This window comes from Xenopus tropicalis, chromosome 3 (genome assembly GCF_000004195.4).
Source record: "Xenopus tropicalis strain Nigerian chromosome 3, UCB_Xtro_10.0, whole genome shotgun sequence".
Taxonomy (NCBI): Eukaryota; Metazoa; Chordata; class Amphibia; order Anura; family Pipidae; genus Xenopus; species Xenopus tropicalis.
The window spans coordinates 28,172,412-28,199,232 of NC_030679.2; the positions used below are offsets into that span (position 1 = coordinate 28,172,412).

The following is a 26,821-nucleotide window of genomic DNA, read 5'->3' on the forward strand; positions in this document are numbered from 1 at the left end:
CAGAATAAACTGCAAGACTTTGCTTGATTGGTTCACTGTTCCTCTTTAAGACAATTGGTTTCTATTACTTATGGGGGCAAAGTACAGTTGACCATGATTTTTCCTACAGTGTAGCATTTTGCCCAGAATTACAGCATTATTGTAATTTATTATCATCATCATAATTTATTTACATGTAGTGCATATATATATAATGCATATGGAGAAATTGTACTTATCCACATCAGTCCTTATTTCAGGTTTAAAATATAATTTCCCTGCTACAGTTATGCAAACACTATAGTTGATTTTATCAGAAGTTATATTAGTTGTATGTTTTGGAATGTCGAAAGAACATGTAGGAAACAACAAGCAAGCACAAAAAAAACACAAATTCCATACAGAGGGACATGTTAATTACTGTGCCACAATCTATGCCTCCCATTGGCACTTCATACCCCTTGTGACCTCACCAACTATATCCATTACCATAAACCAGTAAACCATCTATTGATCAGGAAGCTTTAATAAGGCTATTACAAGTAAAGCAATGAAAGTAAATGTCTTATTGGACTACAGGTTACTATACTGGTTCACAATTGTTCACTGTAAATGTCTTCGGTTCTTTAAAATGAAAGCAGCAATACTAACATTTGCCTGTATATCCATAGAATATAATAATATAATATTTCTGCTATCAAATACAGCTAATGTCCATGAACTACAAGTACCTATCAGTATATATTATATTAAATAAACAATTTATAAAACAAATATGAATTGATACATATTTGAAATGAACAAAGTAATTACACATAATCAATACAAATAATGATGACAATTAACATTTTTGGGAGATTTACCTATATTGGTTATGTAAAACTAAGACACAAAAACATCATTATCATGACTGAACCCAGTCACTTTCTATAAATATTTTAAAAAGAAATTGAATTCATTCAAGGGATGGCCAAGATCAAGAATATAGATGTGAATCTCTTTTGTGTCCCTAATCAGTGCAAGAGTAATGTCAGGAAATGTGGAGTTACTCCACAGATAGATCAAACCTATTCTGGTTATGTTGGTGAGTAGCTCATTTATGTTGATAAATCAAACTCAACATATTGCCTCTGCCAGGATTTCATATAGCACTAAAACTCCAACAATTGTAATTTTTTTCTTTTTAAAAATGTGAATAAATTCATTACCACTAATGTTTGACATTTATTTAAAGGTCTGGACTAAAAAAGTCAGTGTGGGAAAATGCCCCCCCCCCCCCATATGTACAACAATGTACAATTACCAATTGTGTGTTCAAAATGATTGTAACAAAAGATCATCTATATTATTAAGATAGGAAATGAGAGTTCCCGGAATAGTTTGACTGCCATGGTTCTCTTACGGACAACTGTGGCCATTGAACCACTAAGCAACAGATTAATAATTAGCTCTGGTTCATGAATATCCTTGTAAGAAAATATGATAATAATCCAATCTCTTCTAAAGCGTTCTTGCATTTTTTTCTCATGGCAAAACCTAAAATCTTACAAACTTTTTAAAAAAATGTACCTGTGTCACACTGCACATGTTTTTTTACTTATTGCAGAAATTAAGCCGTATTATTAGTTTTACATGGTTTACAGACAGGAATGTTTGTAAACCAAAATCCACTTATTTTGTTCCAAAGGGTACAAACAAGGACCACAAAATTAATTAACCTCAGTGACAATATATTTCAATAGATTTTTATCTCTTTATTTAGTTGGTACTTTTTTTTAGTTATTTCCATTGGAAATAACTGTATACCATACAGGACAATTTAGATATCCATTGAATAATATGCCTATGTCAAAACAGTCCTTCTATTGAAACTCTCTAATAGAAAACTCTAAGTTTGGCCTAGACGCTCATGTTTTCTTGTATGAACTGAAGTATGATTGACTACATTAATACACAGATTTATTTTTTATTTTGTCCTCTTATTTTGTCTTACTCCTCTTACTGTGTCCTCTTATTTTGTCCCCTTACCTTACTTAATTTACTGTACCTAATTACATTATTTAACCAAAGATATGAGCACTATATTTCATTATGGGTCAGCCTTGCCAAAAAAACAAAAAAAAAACAAAAAAAAAAAAACACCACTATGGTCCAGCCTGTGTGGCTTTTCCATAGACATTTATGATCCTGCAGCTGTGTACAAAATGACTATATAAATAATGCCACTCATCCAGTGCTACTAAGATGTCTTGGCTAAAAAACCTGAGAAGTGCAAAAATATTTATATTAGTTTGAATTATGATGACTGTAGAAACCTTAACGCCATTCCTACTTGTTCCACCCTGCACAATATTTGAGTCCAGTGAAATAAGTGTGCTGAAGATCATATCTTTTTTAAAAAGTACATGCAAACCAAAAAATAATTCATACACGAACACTGGGCTAATACCGATACATCATTATTTATACTACATTAACATTAAAGGAGAAGTAAAGTCATTTTGGCATTTTACTGCCAATAAAATTGCCACATTAGTGCCACCTAGAATGCTATATTTATTCTGCAAAAAGTTTTACAATACCTGAGTAAACAGCCCTAGAAGCTCCCACTGTTTGTTTAAGATAGCAGCTGCCATTTTATCCTCAGTAGCTTCTGTGTTGCAGCTCTAGGGGCTAGTAGTTCAGATCACACATTCTGATGGGAGGGGGAGTGAATTCTTATGAATTATTACGGGAGGGGGGAGCAGGAGAAGGACAAGAGGAGAGAGCTGTGCAGACTCTGGCCCCAGGAATGAAGGATTGTTTCTGAGAGGGGAAGCCTAATACCAAAGAACATGTTTACACAAAAGAAGACAAGAAATCCTGTGGTTCTTTTGATAGAAGAATCAGTGCAGCTCTTCTGTGAGTGCTTATGGCTGTATTTACATAGACCTTTCCTATAAAGCTTACTTAGTTTTTATCTTTCCTTCTCCTTTAAACATTTTATGTAATGTTTTATGTTAACCCTTGTATTATAACATTTTAATCTATTGTAGAATACCTTAAATGAAATATAATGCAAAAAAAGGATTCAAAACCCATCTAGTAATTTTAGAAATAAAATATAATAATCCCTCTTTGATTGAACCTGTATACAATACAAGAAATTATTTTCTGGAGCTGCAGAGTGCCATTAAGTCCTTTTGAAAGCTTCCCACATCATGCCTTGAAGTGTCAAAGTCAGAAAGGGTTTAGCACCATTTACGATCGTTGGGATATTGGAACTATTGGATCACCACACGCAAACGATAATTTCAATACAAACATTTCAGGACCTTTTGGATCGTAAGTACGAAATTTCGTATTCAAACAAATTTTTGTCACATTTTCAATCATCGTATTTTGGATTCGTATATTGATAAATAGGCCCCATAGTCAGAGATCTGCCCAATGCTTTTCATGCGGCCAGATTTCCTCAAAAGCTTAACAAGTCCACCTCCTTAACTGCCACATTAAAGTGTTCCTAACATTACTTTAGATGGTCATGTGACTTATTTTCAAGATAACCAGAAAGTAAATACATAGGGGCATATTTACTAATGTTCGAGGGTTAAGGGGAAAAAAATGTACACAATAAAACAGTGACAAAACTTATGTGACTTTTTAAAAAAAAGTTGTATGCCAGTGAGAATCACATTATTTTAGTTTTTGATTTTGAGAGTCCAGAAAATAGAGTGGTTGCTTGAAAAATATCATTTAGCATTGCTTCTTTTTACGCCATTATTTTTATACCACCTCTTAACATGGTACAGGTATCTGCCCACCACCTACATTTTTTCCATTGAATTTATCAGTTTAATCCCACCTGAGTTGGTGTAAAATACTGGTATAAACATCACAACTAGAAGATTTCACAGACTGTAATTTACTTCGTAAAATACAGTTTTACACAATAAATGTATTTAGTTCTACTGTTTCTTTATCATGAATAATTTTATACAGATTGCTAAATAGGCCCTATAGTGTATAAAAGATGCTTTTTGTAGAATTCCAAGACTTACAGTAAATTTAGTTACAAACAACGTTCACCATTTAGATAAAGAAACAGGTGAATATTTAATAAAAAGTTTGGATGGTAACTATCATTTTTACAGAAGAGGTTTCTAGTAAGGATTGGGCACTGATATGAATGGTCACAAGAAAATTTAAATACAAATTACTAATGCTTTTGTCCCATACACCTCATTAAATAAACTCTTCCCAGCTTACTCTTTAACATATTTTCTGGACCTGCCCATTAGAACCACCATTATGGGATAAGATACAAATAATTATCGGATACGTTTATATCATAACCTTTGCCATTTAAAATAATCCCATTAACTTACTCAAGCAAACTGATCAGACATTCAAAGCCAACAAGCACTGCAGCGAATTGGAAAATACACAAATACTAACGTTTTTAATGACAACGGGTAATAATCAGCATATTTTTAAGCAATTTAAATTAATTTGACAAAGAAATAAATAAATATAGTTAACTAATTCACATTGACTGTATAACAAAGTTTCTACCATTATACAAATGTAGGCAAATTATTCAGCCTTACACACCCCAATTTGTAAATTTATCTGAATTGTATATGTTAAGTTAATATTGTACAATGTGTACACTCCATTGTGTTGAAATAAGTCCTTTTGCATTCTACAGCAAATATGAATTTTAATTTTTGACTTTTTTTTTAAATGTTTTACAAACCTACCACTCAGAGAAGAAGAAAAAAAAGCATCAATACAGAATTTCACTACCTAGAAATTATGAAACAAGTCAATTTCATAATTATATAGATTATATAGAATATATAGAATTATATACACACAATTATATAGAATGTAATATAATCCTGAAAAGTATCTTCTGAAAGGCACAATCATCAAAAAATCGAGTAAAATAACATCAATCTTATTTTCACATGATGTAATATATAAACAATTTTTAAATGTTATACAATTCTTACCTGCTGTGTGTCATTTAGCCAGTTTGTATCGGTACACCCTTTATTTTCACTGACAGAGTCATTTAATTGAGGAAAATGTTGGGCCTTCATTATGCTGACATTAGGTATTTCCGCTGCTGTCTGGAAACAGTTTTGATAACATTGTCCCTGAGGTTCTGTGGGAACCATCCTCACTTCCATGTATTTTAGGGTTCCATCAGTGTTCAGGTAAAGTGTTGGTTTATACTGATCTACATACTGATCTGACTGGGATCTACTTGTAAAACAGCACAGGCTGCTGTTGCCATAGGTTTCTTTGTTTAGACATTTGACTATTAATATTATGAAGGTAATAAGGGAAACTAAACTTATAGCCACCAGGGAAACAATCAAATAAAGGGTCAGGTCTGAAGAAGGTTTGGAATTGGTAAGGAAGTCTTGAGCTTTAGGGTTTTTTTCTTCAGCGTTCTCAATTATATTGACAAGTATGATGACTGTTGTCGACAAAGTGGGTTCTCCATGGTCACTAATTGAAATGACAAGATGTTGCTCTTTATAATCCATTTCTTGCAGTTCTCTAATGGTTCTAACTTCCCCAGTGTATGCTGATACTTTGAATAAAGTGGTATCGGTATCATCAACAAGACTAAAAAGCAGCCAAGCATTATGACCTGAATCTAAATCCACTGCTGAGATTTTGGTGACTAAATAACCGGCAGAAGCAGAATTGGGAATCCTTTCATCTATGATTAGCTCTCTGGAATATTTTGGGTATAATAGAGTTGGATAGTTATCATTAACATCCAATACAAATACCGACACAGTGGCATTGGAAAATAATTTTGGAAAACCTGAGTCTTCTGCTCTTACAGTAATTTGAAAAACCTGAATATTCTCATAGTCAAAGGCACGCTGGGAATAGATGTTACCGCTTTTAGGGTCAATATAAACAAGTGAAGATATAGAAAAAACATCTATCTTACTATCTACTAAAGAGTATGTTAATTCAGAATTAACTCCCTCGTCTGAATCAAATGCAGAAACCGTACATAAAAAGCTACCTGGGTCTTTATTTTCATGTATAATAGCATTGTAATTAGCTTGCAGGAAAACTGGGGCATTATCATTAATATCAGATATATTTATGCTAAATGTAACTTGTGTCTGCAAAGTGGGGGAACCTAAATCCTTTGCCGTCATTTGGATATCATATTGAGAGATCTTCTCTCTGTCCAGCAATTGATCTGTGACCAAAGAATAGTGATTTTTCAAAGGTTTTATTTTGAATGGCAGATTTGGAGAAAGTGTTAATGTCACCTCTCCATTTTTCCCAGAATCTCTGTCTCTCACTGTGAAAAAAGCCACAGCAGTTTCTAATGCTGCATTTTCAGGGACATCAGTTGAAGTAGATGTCAGAATTATTTCTGGAGGGTTATCATTTGCATCTTCAACCTCCACTTGAAGTAAACATCGTCCTTCCAATTCAGGGACTCCTTTATCCTTAGCTCGAATTGATAGTTCATGAAAATTTGATTCTTCATAATCCACTATGCCTTTAATATAAATTTCCCCTGTTTGTGGATGTAAATGAAATAGTTCCTTTGCAGATTCTGAGGTATGGCTGTCAAAGTAATATTCTATTTCTCCATTTCTGCCCTCATCCTGATCTGTAGCATTTAGTGTTGTTAATACTGTATTTAATTTTGGATTTTCTAATAGTTTTACCTTGTAATTTGATTTATGAAATACTGGAGGATTGTCATTGATATCCAAAACATTTACTATTATGTTACAAGATCCTGATCTGGGTGGTTCACCGCCATCTAGAGCTATTAAAATGAGTCTATGCTCTTCTTTTTCTTCTCTATCAAGAACTGTTTCTAATACCAGCTCAGGGATAAGAGTCCCATCCTTTCGATTCTTCACAGACAATGAAAAATATGGCGTTGGATTTAATTTATACTGGCTAATGCCATTTTTACCTACATCTGGATCATGTGCAATTTCTAAAGGGAATATTATGCCTGGGATTGCCACTAGCTCTGTTATATTTATAATGTGATCATTAACAGAGAAGGTTGGTGAATTATCATTTATATCTATGATTTCAATTTCCAAACTATAAAGTTCCAAGGGATTTTCAGCAACAATCTCAATAGGTAATACACAAGTAGAGCTGGATCCACAAAGGCTCTCTCTGTCTATCCTTTCCTTAACTGTAAGATCTCCATTTGCTGGATTTAAAGCAAAATGTCTCCTGCTTCTCTCAGATCCTAAATGCAGTCTGCGTTTAGCTATATCTGCCAGGTTGATGCCCAAAACCTGAGCTACATTTCCCACAACTGAACCTGGCTCTGTCTCTTCACCAACAGAAAACATGATCTGACCAGAAACCCAGCCCCAGCCACAAAGGAGAAAGGAATACACTACTTGCCATTTCCAAGCCGTTGCAGAGCTTTTGATGTCCATATCTTAAATCTCCTCTTTTGGATACCATCAGATATATTTTCTAGTATAATTCCTCATGCCTGTATTTAAGCTTGCAGTTAATAAAAGGTAAATATCCCAAGTTATGCTTTGAAAATATCCACTGAACGGCAGCAATTCTTTGTTGTCTGTGCAAAAATGGGAGGCTGATTCACTGAGCCAGGAGGAGGAGACTGCAAGTAAAGATCTACTTTTGTAGGAAATGAAGTGAAAGGATGACAGGCCTGCCCTCTGCTGGCCAATATTGCTAACTTCATTTCGTTGATAAGATTGTGAGAACATTTATGTTGTACAGTATTTTATGATTTTAATGTTTTTTTAAGTACTTTGACTATTCATTAAATTAGATATATAACTGTTAAAATTCAAGAAGGCTTTACACAGAAATCTGAATATACTCATAAATATAATACATAAGTAGCGCTTTATAAATAAAGATATACATATATACTTTGCCTATCATAGTTATACTGTTTCATTTTAAAGAACATCTTTATAATAAAATATACATTTTAGCTTAGATTTTCAAATGGTGTTCCGTTACAGAGTTGTTAATGTGATAAAAATGATCTTCTTGTTCAAGCAATTGGATGTTTGTCCCATTTATCAAAACCTTCTTAATTGTCAAGAACATTTTCTTGACAGTGAGGAAAATTTTTAATAAATTCACATTTATCAAGCCTGATACCAGTATAATATTATCTGAATGTATTCAACTGCTTGCAGTCAAACACAGTTTTTACCTAGGGAATGATAGTAATCAGTGCTGAGCACTACACTAATATTTGCTCCACAATGCACATCATGTGGTGAGAAAAGGATTCAGAAACCACTTCCTGGATTTGGAACAAATTGTTCTAGTGTGGGAAAATTATTAAAAAAAAAAAAAAAAAGTTTTTTTCTAGAATGAGTACTAGACATTAAAAAAAACATTTACAGAACTCTGATGAAATAAAACATAAAAAATGTAAAGAGAGTTATATCATACAAACATAAGTGCAGGATTGCCGCCTTTCCCCTTCCCAAAAGCTGGGCAGGGGCTGAAGCATTGATATCATGGGATGGTAAGGTCATAGGGTTGGGGCTATGATGTGATCACAGATTGGCCAATTGCCACAACAATCTAGGAGAGTTCTGCCTGATTTTGACCTAGACAGCCCTTCCAAAAAACTGGGCCATCTGGGTCAATACTTGATGGGTGACAACCCTACATAAGTGTCAACAGCCAACAAGAATGTGTTGAAATATTTTTGCTACAGAAAAAATGAACATTCAATTTCAGGGCTATTTGCAAAGGCACAGTATACTGTACCTCATTTTCTCCTTTTCCAACATAAGTTCTGGACTTATGTTGGAAACCATTATGTTATAATATAAAATGCAAGATACAAACCGCTGTCACATGAGTAAATCACAAAGTTATATCAAAAGATCTATACTTTAAAATTATGAGTACATCACCTAAATAAATGCCGCTCATTCATTTTTGCTTAACAAATCCAACTAATGTTATGTCTCCAGTCTAGTATAAAAAATGTTTGCCACAATGTTTTTTTCTTAGTCACAGTCATCAATTCATCACAAACATTTCTCAATTAATAATTCATTAAATCCCCACAATCCATAAAATTAACCATTAATAAGCCAGAAACAGAAAATATACTGTGGAAAAATAGGCCCATAAAGATGAATATTACATTTGTAGGGATGCAGGGATGCAGCATCCAGGATTTGGTTTGGGGTTCAACCTTTTCAGCAGGATTCAGATTTGGCCAAATCCAAATGCCTGGATGAGCCGAATCCAAACCCTTAAAAGCACATAACTTTCAACACACGAACAGAAAGTTCATGATTTTAAAATGAAGTAGTTCACTTAACACAAAACCGTGTTTGTGTTTAAGAGCAACTGCTCTGGTATTCAATGAGTGCACCAGGCAACATATAAATCCTTATAAAAAAAAATCAACTAACGCCATTTAAATACCTAAACCCACTAACGCTAGAACCTCACAGCCAACAAATCAGTCATTGCAGCAAAGTGTAAAATAATTTTTTTATATCTTACAGTTACTTTATCTGTATAGTTAAGGGACCTGTTATCCATAATGATGGGGACCTTCTGGATAAGGGGCTTTTCTATAATTTGGATCTCCATACCTAAAAAGACTACTGAAAAATCATTCAAACATTAAATAATTTGGATTGTTTTGCCACCAATAAGGATGAATTATATCATAACAGGAATCAAGTACAAGGTAATGTTTTATTATTACAGAGAAAAATCATTTATTAGAAATAGAATTATTTTCTTGAATGGAATCTATGGGAGATGATCTTCCCATAATTCAGATCTTTCTGGATAATGGATCCCTTACCTGTTGGTTTTTTTTGTTTCTTTATCATACCAGTGTAATTGAACTGAATTAACATGAACCGATAAGGCTTTGTTTGAAAGTATACTACTAGTGCACAGGACATTTTTTTCTCATAAATCTTTAAAGTAATCAAAATTTGCAGCAACTTTAATTTTACAAAAAGATTATTTGTATTTGATTTAGTATATTAGTGTATAATACTAAAGTGTATAAGTGTAATTAAATATTTGTTTTGTAAGTGTAAGCGTAAAGAGATTTTCAACACAAAACATCTATATACTGTATTTAAAACATGCATGCAATAAAATGAATTTGTCATATTTTTCATGCTTATGAATGGCAGATTTTTAAACAATTTGAATGCATTCATTGTATAAAGCCTTTCTTCCATAATGAAAATGTAGGCAAATTATTCAGTGTAACACACACTGATTTGTATATTTATCTTTGTACTGTATAAATGTAAATGGTATATGCTAAATAAGTAAAACTATTTGCAAAACAATAATGTGTTTCTAATATAAATAAGAAACACATACAGTTGAAGTTAAAACACTTCTACATAGTTATGTGGTAATATATTGCATTCTTCAGCATTTACACACTATGCCAAGTTAGCCTGTAAAATTGACAGTGGGAGTGATGTATGCTTTTTGACATACATCAGCCAAAGCATTTAGTATCAATCTAGGATTCAATGCATTATACTATTACATAAAAAAGAACAGTTATCTTACAGATGAGAAGTTATTTGTTGCATGTTAAATATAATCACATTATTAAGTCAAAAATAAAAGTATCCCCCACAATCATCAGGAAATCTGGTAAATCAACATTGATCTCATCATGATAAGATCTTATTTTTTGAGTATTAAACCATTATAAACAGTAGGAAACACTGATGCAAAGTGGTATAGCATTCCAGAGGCAAGGCACAATCAGAGAAATAGGTTTTATGCTAACTCTGTTTTGTTAAAGTAAATTGTCAAGAGATTGTCCTGAGCTGCCTGCAGGGCCTGGGTGAGAGTGTATGATGAGACGAGAGCAGATCTATAGAGAGAAGCAAAAGAATGAAGGGTTCTGAAGGACAGCATAAGCATCTTGTACTTAATGTGCCATTTTACTGGGGGCCAGGAAACTGTTGTTGTAAGGTGGTCAAGTGAGACATAGAGCATTGATTAACTTAATATATAACTGTGAGACTATGCATTAAAATTTGAAAACACTTTGAAATATAATATTGCTGTCTGCTACTGCATCCTATGCAGTTACATCATTGAATTGTTAATTCAGGTTGAAAAAAGGCAACAGCCAACCAAGTTCAACTCTTTATTATATTTGTCAACATTTCCTACCCACATAAGGCTTAAAAACAAACAAATCATATTTCATATCAAGTTTCCTAATTATGTTCCATTACAAAATTGTCTTTGTGATATATATTGCCATTTTGTCCCAGCAAATTGATATTTTCTATGAAACTTTAACTGTTGAAAACATTTTACTGACAATCAGAAACATTTTTAGTGAATTGCCACAATTATCAAACCTTATACCTTTGTCATATTGTCAGAAAGTATTCAACTACTTCAAGTAATCAAGCAACATCTTGATCTATGAAATTATAGTGCTCAGTGCAGGGCACTCACCTTAAACTTTACTCCATGATAAGGTTTCCAGAAATGTCAGTGTGCTGCAGCAAATTTACTAAGCCAAGCCACTTCCTGTGGACACCACATTAAACCACTACCCATTTCCTAGTTGTTTCTTCTATAGCTCCCATCACTCAAAACCCACTGAATGGGAATTCAGGAACTGTATTCAATGAAACTGAATATACATAGTGAGAGTTCTCTAATAGTCTCCAGCATGGCACAGACTTATCTGATTGAAGGACAATTCTGTGATTTTAAGGAGACTTTACCATCAGCTTTGTCAGTCTATGGTGATTTGCGTTTATGCATACTGGATGGAGCAGCCTTTTTAAATTACTATGACGAAGATCAACCGAATATTACCGGGAGCATCTTCAGCAAGGGAAAAGAAAAGCCTGACAAATGGGAGAATAACAAATTTCTAAAGTCATTAAAATCTGTTTTAACATTTCTCTATCCAGCACCGAGAAGGTCGGCGTGATTGGAAAGTTGGACACAGTTCAAAGTTCAGCCATTTGTAAACTCTCCAATCTGCCAATATGCTAAACAATGTATATAGTTATGCATAAAGAGCTGCTGAAAAGCTTGCTAATGGTGTTTGGTAAGTTAGGCAGACCAATGGCAGGAACAATAGGGAGTTATAATTATCAGGGGACCAAGATTCTGAAATAGGACCTGTCCCCGGGAAACGGGGATAAGGGGTAACTCTACTCCATGATTTCAAATACGGGAAGAAAGGATTCAGAAAATTATTTCCTAGGCTGGAATTAATTGTTCCACTGAGGAAAATAAATTATTATATCTAAACTGACTTGGAAATGCATTCTCTATAATGCCTAATACTAGGCATCAGAGAGAAGAAAACTGCATTTATATGACTCTAATGAAATAAACATACCAAATAAAAAAATAGATTGATATCAAACTTACATTACTGTTAACAACAAACAAGAATGTGTTTACATATATATATTAACAAAAAAGTAGGCAGTTTTTACAGAAAAAAACAGTAAGAGCTCAATCTCCTATTGTCAATTATTTGTTCCTGAAACCTAACTGATCCATTGAAATGCATAAAATAGATGCTCAAAGTCCTCCAATATCATCTAAAGCAGTGTAACAGGATACACAGTAAAGGGTGAGACAGGAGTGAAATGAGAGTGGGGGCAGGGCCAGGGATATGACAGGTACTGTATGTCAGGTATCTGGTGCCCCCAGATCATTTTAGATCTGATTTGGCATTTCTGAAATGTAATTTCTGGGCTATATGTAAAGGGACAGTATACCTCCTTTTCCAGCATGTGTTCTGGACCTGCCCATTAGTGTAACCATTATGATATAATATTAAATACAAGATACTAATAGTTTTTGCATGAGTAAATTAATTGACACAACAACTAACTTTGCAATTTAAATGAATATCTAAGCCTACTAAAGCTTATTGATCAAAACTTCAAAGCCAACAAATAAGTCTTTGCAGCAAAGTAGAAAAATATCTCCAATATAGCAGACATTCAAAAAAGGAAGAAAGCAAGTTGAAGGTTAATTCTGGCATAGACTTCCAAATCATTGAGCTTCTGAGAAACAAAAGAATAATCTACTCGAATACCTGATAAATACTGTATAAATATGGAACTTTAGTATGATTTCATGTACATAGTTCATTGTTTTTGTATATATCAGGATAGTTACAAATTTGACTGTATCAACTGGGGTATACTTGAACCCATGCCATTATGCATACAGGGATATCAATAACATGCACTAACCTTTAAGTTACAAAAAGGTTTATAATGACCAAGGATGAGACTCAGCACACTTTTACTCTGTATACTGACTGTATGATAACCTCAGAGAATAAAGACACATGCAAATTTTGTATAACACACCCTGATTTGGATATTTACCCTGCACTGTATATATAAACACAAATATATATAAATAGTATATTAGCAAGTCACACTGTTTAAAAGGCAAATATTTTTTTTAGTATTATAAAAAAATTGAGTGAACAAAAATACTCACCTGCTGTATGTCATTTAGCCAGTTTGTATCAGTACACCCTTTATTTCCACTGACAGAGTCATTTAATTGAGGAAAATGTTGGGCCTTCATTATGCTGACATTAGGTGTTTCCGCTGCTGTCTGGAAACAGTTTTGATAACATTGTCCCTGAGGTTCTGTGGGAACCATCCTCACTTCCATGTATTTTAGGGTTCCATCTGTGTTTAGGTAAAGTGTTGGTTTATACTGATCTACATACTGATCTGAATGGGATCTGCTTGTAAAACAGCACAGGCTGCTGTTGCCATAGGATTCTTTGTTTAGACATTTGACTACTAATATTATGAAGGTAATAAGGGAAACTAAACTTATAGCCACCAGGGAAACAATCAGATAAAGGGTCAGGTCTGATGAAGGTTTGGAATTGGTAAGGAAGTCTTGAGCTTTAGGGTTTTTTTCTTCAGCGTTCTCAATTATATTGACAAGTATGATGACTGTTGTCGACAAAGTGGGTTCTCCATGGTCACTGATTGAAATGACAAGACGTTGCTCTTTATAATCCGTTTCTTGCAGTTCTCTAATGGTTCTAACTTCCCCAGTGTATGCAGATACTTTGAATAAAGTGGTATCGGTATCATCAACAAGACTAAAAAGCAGCCAAGCATTATGACCTGAATCTAAATCCACTGCTGAGATTTTGGTGACTAAATAACCGGCAGAAGCAGAACTGGGAATCCTTTCATCTATGATTAGCTCTCTGGAATATTTTGGGTATAATAGAGTTGGATAGTTATCATTAACATCCAATACAAATACCGACACAGTGGCATTGGAAAATAATTTTGGAAAACCTGAGTCTTCTGCTCTTACAGTAATTTGAAAAACCTGAATATTCTCATAGTCAAAGGCACGCTGGGAATAGATGTTACCGCTTTTAGGGTCAATATAAACAAGTGAAGATATAGAAAAAACATCTATCTTACTATCCACTAAAGAGTATGTTAATTCAGCATTAACTCCCTCGTCTGAATCAAATGCAGAAACCGTACATAAAAAGCTACCTGGGTCTTTATTTTCATGTATAATAGCATTGTAATTAGCTTGCAGGAAAACTGGGGCATTATCATTAATATCAGATATATTTAGGCTAAATGTAACTTGTGTCTGCAAAGTGGGGGAACCTAAATCCTTTGCCGTCATTTGGATATCATATTGAGAGATCTTCTCTCTGTCCAGCAATTGATCTGTGACCAAAGAATAGTGATTTTTCAAAGGTTTTATTTTGAATGGCAGATTTGGAGAAAGTGATAATGTCACCTCTCCATTTTTCCCAGAATCTCTGTCCCTCACTGTGAAAAAAGCCACAGCAGTTTCTAGTGCTGCATTTTCAGGGACATCGGTTGAAGTAGAAGTCAGAATTATTTCTGGAGGGTTATCATTTGCATCTTCAACCTCCACTTGAAGTAAACATCGTCCTTCCATTTCAGGGACTCCCTTATCCTTAGCTCGAATTGATAGTTCATGAAAATTTGATTCTTCATAGTCCACTATGCCTTTAATATAAATTTCTCCTGTTTGTGGATTTAAATAAAATAATTCCTTTGCAGATTCTGAGGTATGGCTGTCAAAGTAATATTCTATTTCTCCATTTTTCCCCTCATCCAGATCTGTAGCATTTAGTGTTGTTAATACTGTATTTAATTTAGGATTTTCTAATAGTTTTACCTTGTAATTTGATTTATCAAACACCGGAGGATTGTCATTGATATCAAAAACATTTATTGTAATTTGACAAGATCCTGATCTGGGTGGTTCACCACCATCTAGAGCTGTTAAAATGAGTCTATGCTCTTCTTTTTCTTCTCTATCAAGCACTGTTTCTAATACCAGCTCAGGGATAAGAGTCCCATCCTTTCGATTCTTCACAGACAATGAAAAATATGGGGTTGTACTTAATTTATACTGGCTAATGCCATTTTTACCTACATCTGCATCATGTGCAATCTCTAAAGGGAACTGAACACCAGGGCTTGTCAGTAACTCTGTTATTTTTATAATGTGATCATTAATAGAAAAGGTTGGTGAATTATCATTTATATCTATGATTTCAATATCCAGACTATAAAGTTCCAATGGATTTTCAGCAACAATCTCAATAGGTAATACACAAGTAGAGCTGGATCCACAAAGGCTCTCTCTGTCTATCCTTTCTTCTACTGTTAGATCTCCATTTGCTGGATTCAGGACAAAATGTCTCCTGCTTCTCTCAGACCCTAAATGCAGTCTGCGTTTAGCTATATCTGCCAGGTTGATGCCCAAAGCCAGAGCTACATTTCCCACAACTGACCCTGGCTCCATCTCTTCATCAACAGAAAAAATAATCTGTCCAGAAACCCATCCCCAGCCACAAAGGAGAAAGGAATACACTACTTGCCATTTCCAAGCCGTTGTGGAGCTTTTGATGTCCATATCTTAAGTCTCCTCTTTTGAATACCATCAGATATATTTACTAGTCCTCATGCCTGTCTTTAAGCTTGCAGTTAATAAAAGGTAAATATCCCAAGTAATGCTTTGAAAATATCCACTGAACGGCAGCAATTCTTTGTTGTCTGTGCAAAAAAAGGGAGGCTGATTCTGATTCAGGAGGAGGAGACTTTAAGCATAACAAGTACTTATGTAGAAAATGAAGTGAAAGGATGCCCTCTGCTGGGCAATACTGCTAACTTCAATTTGAGAATAAAATCTTGAAAATGTATGTACAGTATGTAAGCATACTTATTCAGTGCTTCATAATGCATAAACACAAACAGAGGTATAGTTATTATAAAGTAGACTAAATTATTTTATACTTGAAGTAAAAGGAAAGGTAAAAATCTTAAATGAGAAGGAAAGGTTACATCACTGGGGGGTGCTAAAATGTTAGGCACCCCCCAGTGACTTTTATTGCTTACCTTTTACCCCGGTGTGGTGCTCTTGTTAGGAGAAAACCATAGTAGCTGCGAGCAAGTGTTTCCTCTTCCTTATTTCTTCTGAATCCTGGGACCAGCACATGTGCAGTAGAGTGAAAAAGTCGGCTTTTTTGTTAAAGTTCGGCTTTTCACTCTACTGAGCATGCACAAGTGGTGCAATGAAAAAGGAAGAGGAGACACTCATGTAACCTTTTCTTCTCATTTAAGTGCTAGCAGTTTTGATATATAATATGTGTGATAATGTGTGTTAATGGAGAGAAAAAAGCCAACCAGGTTCAACTCTTCATTGTATCTGTCAACAAACAAATCACATTTCATATCAAGTTTCCTAATTATGTTCCATTATAGAATTGTCTTTGTGATATATATTTATTACCATTTTGTCCCAACAAATCAATATTTTCTATGAAGACTTTCTTAACTGTTGAAAACATTTTCCTGACAATTAAAAATGTTTTTAGTGAATTGCCACAATTATCAGACCTGATACCTTTGTCATATTGTCAGAATGTATTCAACTGCTTCAAGTAATCAAGCAACTCTTTGAGCTATAAAGTTATAGTGCTCAGTGCAGGGCACTCACCCTAATCTTTACTCCATGATAAGGTTTCCAGAAATGTCAGTGTGTGAAATGTGGTGCAGCAAATTTACTAAGTCAATCCACTTCCTGTGGACACCACATTAAACAGCTAACCATTTCCTAGTTGTTTCTTCTATAGCCCCCATCACTCAAGACCCACTAAATGGGAATTCAGGAACTGTATTCAATGAAACTGAATATACACAGTGAGAGGAAGTCCGGTAAAAGTTCTCTAATAGTCTCCAGCATATAAAAGCATATAAAGTCTTATATGATTGAAGGACAATCCTGCGATTTGAAGGAAACTTTACCAATAGCTTTGTCAGTCAATGATGATTTGCCTTTTTACATTACTATGAAAGATGCAGATCGACAGAATATTAAAGGGAGCATATTCAGCAAGTGAAAAGAGAAGCCTGACAAATTGGAGAATAACAAATTTATGCAGTTATTTAGATCTGTTTGCATATTTCTTTATCCAGCACCGAGAAGGTCAGCATGATTGGAAAGTTGGACACAGTTCAAAGTTCAGCCATTTGTAGACTCTCCAATCTGCCAATATGCTAAACAATGTATAGTTATGCATAAAGAGCTGCTGAAAAGCTTGCTAATGGTGTTTGGTAAGGTAAGCAGACCAATGGCAGGAACATTAGGGTGTTATAACTAGCAGGGGACCAAGATTCTGAAATAGGACCTGTCCCCGGGAAACGGGGATAAGCGGTAACGCTAATCCATGATTTTGCATAGTGGAAGAAAGGATTCAGAAAATTATTTCCCAGGCTGGAATTGATTGTTCCACTGTGGAAAATAAATTGTTATATCCAAACTGACTTGGAAATATATTCTCTATAATGAGTACCAGGCATCAGAGAGAAGAAAACTGCATTTATACGACTCTAATGAAATAAACATACCAAATTATAAAATAGAGTGATATCAAAAAGTGTTAATAAGCAACAAGAATGTGTTTACACATATATATTAAAAACAAATTTGAGAGGTTTTCACAGAAAAAACAGTAAGAGGTTAATTTCCTATTGTCAGTTATTGGCTCCCGAAACCTAACTGATCCATTGAAATGCATACAATTGATACCCAAAGATCTCCAATATCATGTAAACCAGTGTTACAGGATACACAGTAGAGGGTGAGACAGGAGTGAAATGAGAGTTGGGCAGGGCCAGGGATATGACAGGTATGTCAGGTATCTGGTGCCCTCAGATCATTTTAGATCTGATTTGCCATCTCTGAAATATAATTTCTGGGCTATATGTAAAGGGACAGTATATCTCCTTTTCCAGCATGTGTTCAGGACCTGCCCATTAGAGAAACCATTATGACATAATGACAACTTTGCCATTTAAATGAATATCTATGCCTACTAAAACTAAAAAAAACTTCAAAGCCAACAAATAAGTCTTTGCAGCAAAGTACAAAAAATATATCCATTATAGCAGACATTCAAAAAAGGTAGAAAGCAAGTTGAAGGTTAAATCTGGAAATAGACTTCCAAATCATTGAGCTTCTAAGAAACAAAATAATAATCTACTCAAATACCTGATAAATACGGTATAAATACGGAACTTTAGTATGATTTCATGTATATAGTTCATTGTTTTTGTATATATCAGGATAGTTACAAATTTGACTGTAACAACCAGGGTATACTTGAACCCATGCCATTATACATACAGGGATATCAATAAAATTAATTAAAATTCATCTTTTTTTAGTCAAATATTGGTCTAAGTAACTAAACATCATGTAACAGACAACAGATATCTCGAAGCTGCATTCTTCAAGATCTAGAAAAAAATGAATTTCTCATGTTTGTAATGACCATGGATGAGAATCAGCATACTTTTATTGTGTACACTGACTGTATAATAACCTTACAGACTGAAGCCACATGCAAATTATTCAGTATAAAACACCCTGATTTGGACATTTACTACTGCACTGTATATATACACACAAATATATATAAATAGTATATGTTAAGCAAGTCATACTGTTTAAAAGCCATTTTTTTTTTAGTATTATAAAATTAATGAGTGAACAAAATACTCACCTGCTGTGTGTCATTTAGCCAGTTTGTATCTGTACACCCTTTATTTCCACTGACAGAGTCATTTAATTGAGGAAAATGTTGGGCCTTCATTATGCTGACATTAGGTGTTTCCGCTGCTGTCTGGAAACAGTTTTGATAACATTGTCCCTGAGGTTCTGTGGGAACCATCCTCACTTCCATGTATTTTAGGGTTCCATCTGTGTTCAGGTAAAGTGTTGGTTTATACTGATCTACATACTGATCTGAGTGGGATCTACTTGTAAAACAGCACAGGCTGCTGTTGCCATAGGATTCTTTGTTTAGACATTTGACTATTAATATTATGAAGGTAATAAGGGAAACTAAACTTATAGCCACCAGGGAAACAATCAGATAAAGGGTCAGGTCTGATGAAGGTTTGGAATTGGTAAGGAAGTCTTGAGCTTTAGGGTTTTTTTCTTCAGCATTCTCAATGATATTGACAAGTATGATGACTGTTGTTGACAAAGTGGGTTCTCCATGGTCACTGATTGAAATGACAAGACGTTGCTCTTTATAATCCGTTTCTTGCAGTTCTCTAATGGTTCTAACTTCCCCAGTGTATGCAGATACTTTGAATAAAGTGGTATCGGTATCATCAACAAGACTAAAAAGCAGCCAAGCATTATGACCTGAATCTAAATCCACTGCTGAGATTTTGGTGACTAAATAACCTGCGGAAGCAGAATTGGGAATCCTTTCATCTATGATTAGCTCTCTGGAATATTTTGGGTATAATAGAGTTGGATAGTTATCATTAACATCCAATACAAATACCGACACAGTGGCATTGGAAAATAATTTTGGAAAACCTGAGTCTTCTGCTCTTACAGTAATTTGAAAAACCTGAATATTCTCATAGTCAAAGGCACGCTGGGAATAGATGTTACCGCTTTTAGGGTCAATATAAACAAGTGAAGATATAGAAAAAACATCTATCTTACTATCCACTAAAGAGTATGTTAATTCAGCATTAACTCCCTCGTCTGAATCAAATGCAGAAACTGTACATAAAAAGCTACCTGGGTCTTTATTTTCATGTATAATAGCATTGTAATTAGCTTGCAGGAAAACTGGGGCATTATCATTAATATCAGATATATTTAGGCTAAATGTAACTTGTGTCTGCAAAGTGGGGGAACCTAAATCCTTTGCCGTCATTTGGATATCATATTGAGAGATCTTCTCTCTGTCCAACAATTGATCTGTGACCAAAGAATAGTGATTTTTCAAAGGTTTTATTTTGAATGGTAGATTTGGAGAAAGTATTAATGTCACCTCTCCATTTTTCCCAGAATCTCTGTCTCTCAATGTGAAAAAAACCACAGCAGTTTCTAATGCTGCATTTTCAGGGACATCGGTTGAAGTAGAAGTCAGAATTATTTCTGGAGGGTTATCATTTGCATCTTCAACCACCACTTGGAGCAAACACTGTCCTTCCATTTCAGGGACTCCTTTATCCCTAGCTCTTATTGATAATTCATGAAAACGTGATTCTTCATAATCCACTATGCCTATAATATAAATTTCCCCTGTTTGTGGATTTAAATGAAATAATTCCTTTGCAGATTCTGAGGTATGGCTGTCAAAGTAATATTCTATTTCTCCATTTCTGCCCTCATCCAGATCTGTAGCATTTAGTGTTGTTAATACTGTATTTAATTTAGGATTTTCTAATAGTTCTACCTTATGATTTGCCTTATCGAATACCGGAGGATTGTCATTGATATCCAAAACATTTACTGTTATGTGACAAGATCCTGATCTGGGTGGTTCACCACCATCGAGAACTGTTAAAATGAGTCTATGCTCTTCTTTTTCTTCTCTATCAAGAACTGTTTCTAATACCAGCTCAGGGATAAGAGTCCCATCCATTCGATTTTTCACAGACAATGAAAAATATGGCGTTGGATTTAATTTATACTGGCTAATGCCATTTTTACCTACATCTGCATCATGTGCAATCTCTAAAGGGAATCGAACACCGGGGCTTGTCAGTAACTCTGTTATTTTTATTATGTGATCATTAACAGAGAAGGTTGGCGAATTATCATTTATATCTATGATTTCAATATCCAGACTATAAAGTTCCAAGGGATTTTCAGCAACAATCTCAATAGGTAATACACAAGTAGAGCTGGATCCACAAAGGCTCTCTCTGTCTATTCTTTCTTTTACTGTAAGATCTCCATTTGCTGGATTTAGAGCAAAATGTCTCCTGCTTCTCTCAGATCCTAAATGCAGTCTGCGTTTAGCTATATCTGCCAGGTTGATGCCCAAAACCTGAGCTACATTTCCCACAACTGACCCTGGCTCTGTCTCTTCACCCACGGAAAAAACGATCTGACCAGAAACCCAGCCCCAGCCACAAAGGAGAAAGGAATACACTACTTGCCATTTCCAAGCCGTTGCAGAGCTTTTGATGTCCATATCTTAAGTCCTCTCTTTTGGATACCATCAGATATATTTACTAGTATAATTCCTCATGCCTGTCTTTAAGCTTGAAGTTAATAAAAGGTAAATATCCCAAGTAATGCTTTGAAAATATCCACTGAACGGCAGCAATTCTTTGTTGTCTGGCAAAAATGGGAGGCTGATTCACTGAGCCAGGAGGAGGAGACTGCAAGGATAACAAGTGAAGATCTACTTTTGTAGGAAATGAAGTGAAAGGATGACAGGCCTGCCCTCTGCTGGTCAATATCGCTAACTTCATTTTGTGAATTCAATTGCGAAAATGATAATGTTTTACTTTATGTTTATTTGGAGCATGTTGGCTATCGATTAAGTGATATATAACATTTATGAATGCTATACACAGAAATTTGATAATATTAAAATATTACTGTCAGCTACTGCACCTATTTGGTTACAGAATTACATAGATAATTTGGATTAAAAAAGACAACAGCCCATCAAGATCAACTCTTCAATATATTTTTCAAGGCCCCCCCAAAAAAATCATATGATGACTTTATGCTGTGTTGTTATATTGTATAATCTCACACAGAATTTTGCAAATAAAATATACATTTTATCTAAGTTTTTCTAATTAATTCCATTGCAGAATTGTTCACATGATAAATGCTATCTTTTTGTCCAGCAAGTTTTCCGCATTTATAAACTGACAGTAAGTCAGTTTTTAATGAATTACCACATTTAACAAACCTGATACCGATGTCAAACTGTCAGAATGTGTTCGGCTACTTTACACAGTCAGACACAGTTTTGGGTTTGGGAATTCAGAGCTATAGTTAAAAGTACAGTATGGCTCCAGCCCAACATGAGGTCAACAAATAGGCCTTGTGCTGATCACACTTTCTGCTGTTTAAATTACAAAATATTAATGCTATCTGGTATTTCTTGAGCTAAACAGGGAAACTAAAGCTATTCTATATTTAGTTCTAGAGACGTAGCTTACTAGATTACCTGTGCTCAGGCTATCCCCCTGCACAATGGACCTCTACTTAACTAGTGAGACAAAACAGGACCAGAGAAAGAACTGCATAGTGGACTGTGGCTACTGGTACATTGCATTATGAATGCCCCTTTATGTATTTCAAGTAGATGAGCTTATTCAAGAGTGTATTTTCCAATACATATATATATATACACACACACACACACACTTTCTTTATATAGTCTCTCGGAGAGAATAGGCTTTCAAGACATCTTATTTATATGTTATTAATATTCTGTAAGTACACATACACACCTACAGAGAAACACTCATACACACAATCAAGTATGCATAATATTATACAAGTTTAAATAAATATCACCTCTATCTTATTTAAAATGAATAGCACTGATGACTTTTTTACTATACTATATTATGTATATTATGACAAGATGGATTAATGTTTTCAAGCATGTACACTATACAGCAACTTTACACTGTTTTAAATATCCAACACTCCCAATTTTTTAAGAATGAATGTCATTTTCAAAATGTCAAAATACATAAATACATATTTTAAAATTACAGAACATCTTACTTAACTCAGCACTGCCTGGACCTGAAATTATTTGCATTATTATTGCTAGAAGCTAGAATTCTAAACTATATCACACAAAAATTGTGCTCTGGGGTAAAGAACATTCCAAACGTGAGTGCTGTAAGGTGTATATATATATGAACACACATTGGGAACAACTGTAAGCAGAGGCAGCAACACTGAGAACCAATGGTTACAGCAAAGTGCACGTACATTAGGACTGGTACCATGACTTGAATTAATAGTGAATTGAAATTAAGGCAATTAAGAAAGTAAAGCTGATCTACTGGGCTCTGATGCTCATGTGTCCAAGGCTTTCGCCAATGAACAGCATGTGCGGGCAGATCCACCTTTGCCGAAGCTAGAGTGGAAACCACCAAGTCTTGGCCTAGGGTCAAGCCCAGAGGACTATGACACCTATCTAGGGTGCACAAATCAAACACAAAAAGGGTGCAGAAGTGTACGGGTGCAATGCCATTAATTGCCTTGGTAAGGCTCCAGCAGGCAGCTGGAAAAAAAAGGAAAATACCTCCCGCCCACCTAATGGCTGGGGCAAAGGAAGTGAAGCATGATTAGGCAGACGGGGCATGTGCGAAGCCCCCGACAAAAAATAAGCCAGCAGCTCTTCCCTAATGGGAACACAGCCCTCCACTTTCATCAAGCTTCAGCTTCATCACAATTAGCAATAATATTCAGCACAATACAATACAGTTACAAATTCCAAAACCGTATTTACTCACTTGGGTTGGGTTTATAGAAGAAGAGCCTTCATTCTCATTGACTAATCCATTAGGGTGAACAAAATGCTGTGGATTCAGGAAGCCCGCATCAGGACTTTCTATTGCTGGCTGGATGCAAGTTTGATAACAATGTCCCTGGGGATCTGCTGGAAGCATCCTCACTTCCATGTACTTTAAAGTTCCATCTGTATTCAGGTAAAGTGTTGGTTTATACTGATCTGCATATTGATTTGAATGGGTTCTGTTTATGAAACAGCAGATGCTGCTGTTGTCATAGTTTTCTCTTTTCAAACATTTTACAAATAATATGATAAATGTAACAAGGGAAACTAAGCTGATGGCCACAAGTGAGATAATTAAATAAAGGGTTAGTTCAGATGTGGGTTTGGAATTGTCAAAAAAATCACGAGACTTGGGGATTTCTTCAACATAATCTACTATATTTACAAATATGGTGACAGTTGTTGATAAAGGTGGTTCCCCGTGGTCACTGATTAAAATAACAATACATTGTTCATTATTATCTGTCTCCCGTAGCTCTCTAATAGTCCTTAGTTCTCCTGTGTTTGCAGATACTTGAAATAAAGTAGAATCAGTATCTTCACTCAGTCTATATAGCAACCAAGCATTGTGACCAGAATCTAAATCCACTGCAGATATTTTTGTGACTAAATAACCAAGAGAAGCAGACCTTTGAATCTTCTCACCCATGTTCAGCTCAACAGAGTGCTTTGGGTGTAATAAGACTGGGGAGTTATCATTTGTATCCAGTATAAATATAAATACAGTAATATTACAAGATAATTTTGGAACACCGCAATCTTCTACTTTTGCAGTAATTTGCAAAAGCTGTATTTGTTCATAGTCAAAGGCACGTTGGGCATAGAGATGACCATTTTGGGGGTTAATGTATACAAAGGAGGAAACGAAAGAGCCATCTATCTGGCTATCAACTAGAGAATATACCAATTGCGCATTAACTCCGTCATCTAAATCAAATGCACCTAGTGTGCACAATAGGCTACCTGGCTCATTATTTTCTTTTATAAGAGCTTCATAATGAGTTTGCAGAAATATTGGAGCGTTATCATTAATGTCAGAAACATTTAACGTAAATATACTTTGTGTCTGCAAAGCAGGAGTACCCAAATCCATAGCAACAATTTGGATGGTATACTGGGAAATTGTCTCTCTGTCTAGAGATCTGTCTGTGACCAAAGAATAGTAACTTTTCAGTGGCTTTATTTTGAATGGCAGATGCGGGGAAAGTAATATTTTCACCTCTCCATTTTTCCCAGAATCTTTGTCTCTCACTGTAAAAAATGCTACAGCGGTTTCTAAAGCTGTATTTTCAGGAATATCAGAAGAAACAGACGTCAGGGTTATTTCAGGAGGATTATCATTTTCATCTTCTATTTCCACCTGAAGTAAGCAACGTCCTTCCAGTTCTGGAACCCCTTTGTCCTTTGCTCTGATTGATAATTCATAAAAATGTGATGCTTCGAAATCCACTAATCGTTTAATGTAAATTTCTCCAGTTTGTGAATTTAAATGAAATAATTCCTTTGCAGAATCAGATGTATGGTCATCAAAGTAATATTCTATTTCTCCATTTGTGCCCTCATCCAAATCTGTGGCATTAAGCTTTGTTAATACAGTGTCTATTATTGCATTTTCTAATAATTTTACTTTATAGGTGGATTTATCAAATACCGGAGGATTGTCATTGATATCTAAAACAATAACTGTAATTTGGCAAGATCCTGATTTGGCTGGTTCTCCCCCATCCAGTGCCGTTAATATGAGCTTATGTTCTTTTTTTTCTTCTCTATCAAGAGATCTTTCTAATACCAGCTCAGGGATAAGAGTTCCATCTTTACGATTTATCACGGATAAAGAAAAATAAGGATTTGAATCCATTTTATACTGGCTTATGCCATTTATTCCCACGTCAGGATCCTGGGCAATCTCTAAAGGAAATCGAGTACCGGGACTTGCAAATATTTCTGTTATTTTTACGATTCGATCGATATTTGAGAAAGTAGGGGAATTGTCATTTATATCCAAAATATCAATTTCTAGACTATAAAGTTCCAAGGGACTTTCAGCAACAATTTCAACAGGCAACGTACATCTAGAGCTGGATCCACAAAGAGTCTCTCTGTCTATCCTTTCTTTTACTGTTATATCTCCATTTGCCTGGTTTACAGCAAAATATCTCCTGCTGCCCTCAGACCCCAAATGCAGTCTCCGTTTTAAGATATTTGCCAGATTTAGCCCCAGATCTTGAGCTATATTTCCTACAAAAGACCCTGGTTCTGACTCCTCAACAACAGAATAATGAATCTGCCCAGAGACCCAGCCCCAGCTACAAAGAAATAAGGAATACACTACTTGCCATTTCCAAGCCTTTGAGCAGCTTAGGATGTCCATATCTTAAGTCCTTCCTTTGTGATATCATGCAGTAAATTTTCTACTGGAACCCCATTCTTTGTTATTTTAATTCCAGTTGGTAAAAAAAGATGTGAAGGTAAATTAAATGTCCACAGATGCTTTCTTTGTGTGTCAGGGAAAAGATGGAGGAGTAGTTCAATGAGCTAGAAGGGAGGAGACTGAATATGACAAAAGCTAATCTATTTAGGTTCTACAGTACGAAAGGATGACAGGTCTGCCCTCTTTTGGCCAATGTTGGTAACAACACTGTGTTTGCACAATTAAATCCACTCTGTCTCAACAATTAAAACTACAAATATTATATTCTTATATTATCTTATTCTATGACATTTCCCTTTATTTGCATTTAAGCTTTAAATGCAAATAATATCAACACATTTGGTACATCAAGGAAACATTGCTGTCTTATGAAAATGGTCATCATACTGCTTAATGTTAAAATAGTATGATAAGGTAAAAGAGACAAAAAAAAACTCATTTAAATATTATAACAATAATTTCCACTAATTGTATTTTTG

General features: G+C 34.8%; 3 protein-coding genes across 13 annotated transcripts in view; all 3 read right to left on the reverse strand.

The window, feature by feature from the left end:
* Nucleotides 1-26,821, reverse strand: part of pcdhga11 (protocadherin gamma subfamily A, 11) — a 264,554-nt gene that overhangs the window by 167,361 nt on the left and 70,372 nt on the right. For 2 of the 11 annotated variants that reach the window (XM_031898032.1, XM_012959217.3), the window contains exons 1-2: nucleotides 21,058-21,720; nucleotides 4,977-6,937 (exon numbers count right to left, since the gene is read on the reverse strand). The exons of 8 other annotated variants lie outside the window; for them this stretch is intronic. In XM_031898032.1, the coding sequence (XP_031753892.1) occupies nucleotides 4,977-6,937; nucleotides 21,058-21,544 (2,448 nt within the window). In that variant the 5' untranslated portion in view covers nucleotides 21,545-21,720. Of the gene's footprint in view, nucleotides 1-4,976; nucleotides 6,938-19,096; nucleotides 21,721-26,821 lie in introns of those variants that run through there. One more of the 11 variants, XM_031898029.1, reaches the window with a different exon arrangement.
* LOC108646236 (protocadherin gamma-C5) lies at nucleotides 10,790-16,083 on the reverse strand. The gene is made up of 2 exons (XM_018092625.2): nucleotides 13,498-16,083; nucleotides 10,790-10,867 (listed from the first exon to the last, which is right to left on the reverse strand). The coding sequence occupies exons 1-2, from the start codon at nucleotides 15,943-15,945 to the stop codon at nucleotides 10,790-10,792; spliced, it is 2,526 nt and encodes an 841-aa protein (XP_017948114.2). The 5' UTR covers nucleotides 15,946-16,083.
* Nucleotides 21,585-26,414, reverse strand: LOC108646238 (protocadherin gamma-C5). Its single transcript, XM_018092627.2, has 2 exons — nucleotides 23,850-26,414; nucleotides 21,585-21,734 (listed from the first exon to the last, which is right to left on the reverse strand). The coding sequence occupies exons 1-2, from the start codon at nucleotides 26,280-26,282 to the stop codon at nucleotides 21,585-21,587; spliced, it is 2,583 nt and encodes an 860-aa protein (XP_017948116.1). The 5' UTR covers nucleotides 26,283-26,414.

Bases quoted from the DNA above. Each gene is read 5' to 3' on its own strand.
- LOC108646236 (XM_018092625.2), bottom strand. From the start codon at position 15,945: ATGGACATCAAAAGCTCCACAACGGCTTGGAAATGGCAAGTAGTGTAT. The intron at 10,868-13,497 runs GTGAGTATTTTT...TTCTCTCTATAG, and splicing joins GGCTAAATGACATACAGCAG to ATCTGCTCTCGTCTCATCAT.
- LOC108646238 (XM_018092627.2), bottom strand. From the start codon at position 26,282: ATGGACATCCTAAGCTGCTCAAAGGCTTGGAAATGGCAAGTAGTGTAT. The intron at 21,735-23,849 runs GTGAGTAAATAC...TTATCCTTGCAG, and splicing joins CTTCTATAAACCCAACCCAA to TCTCCTCCTCCTGGCTCAGT.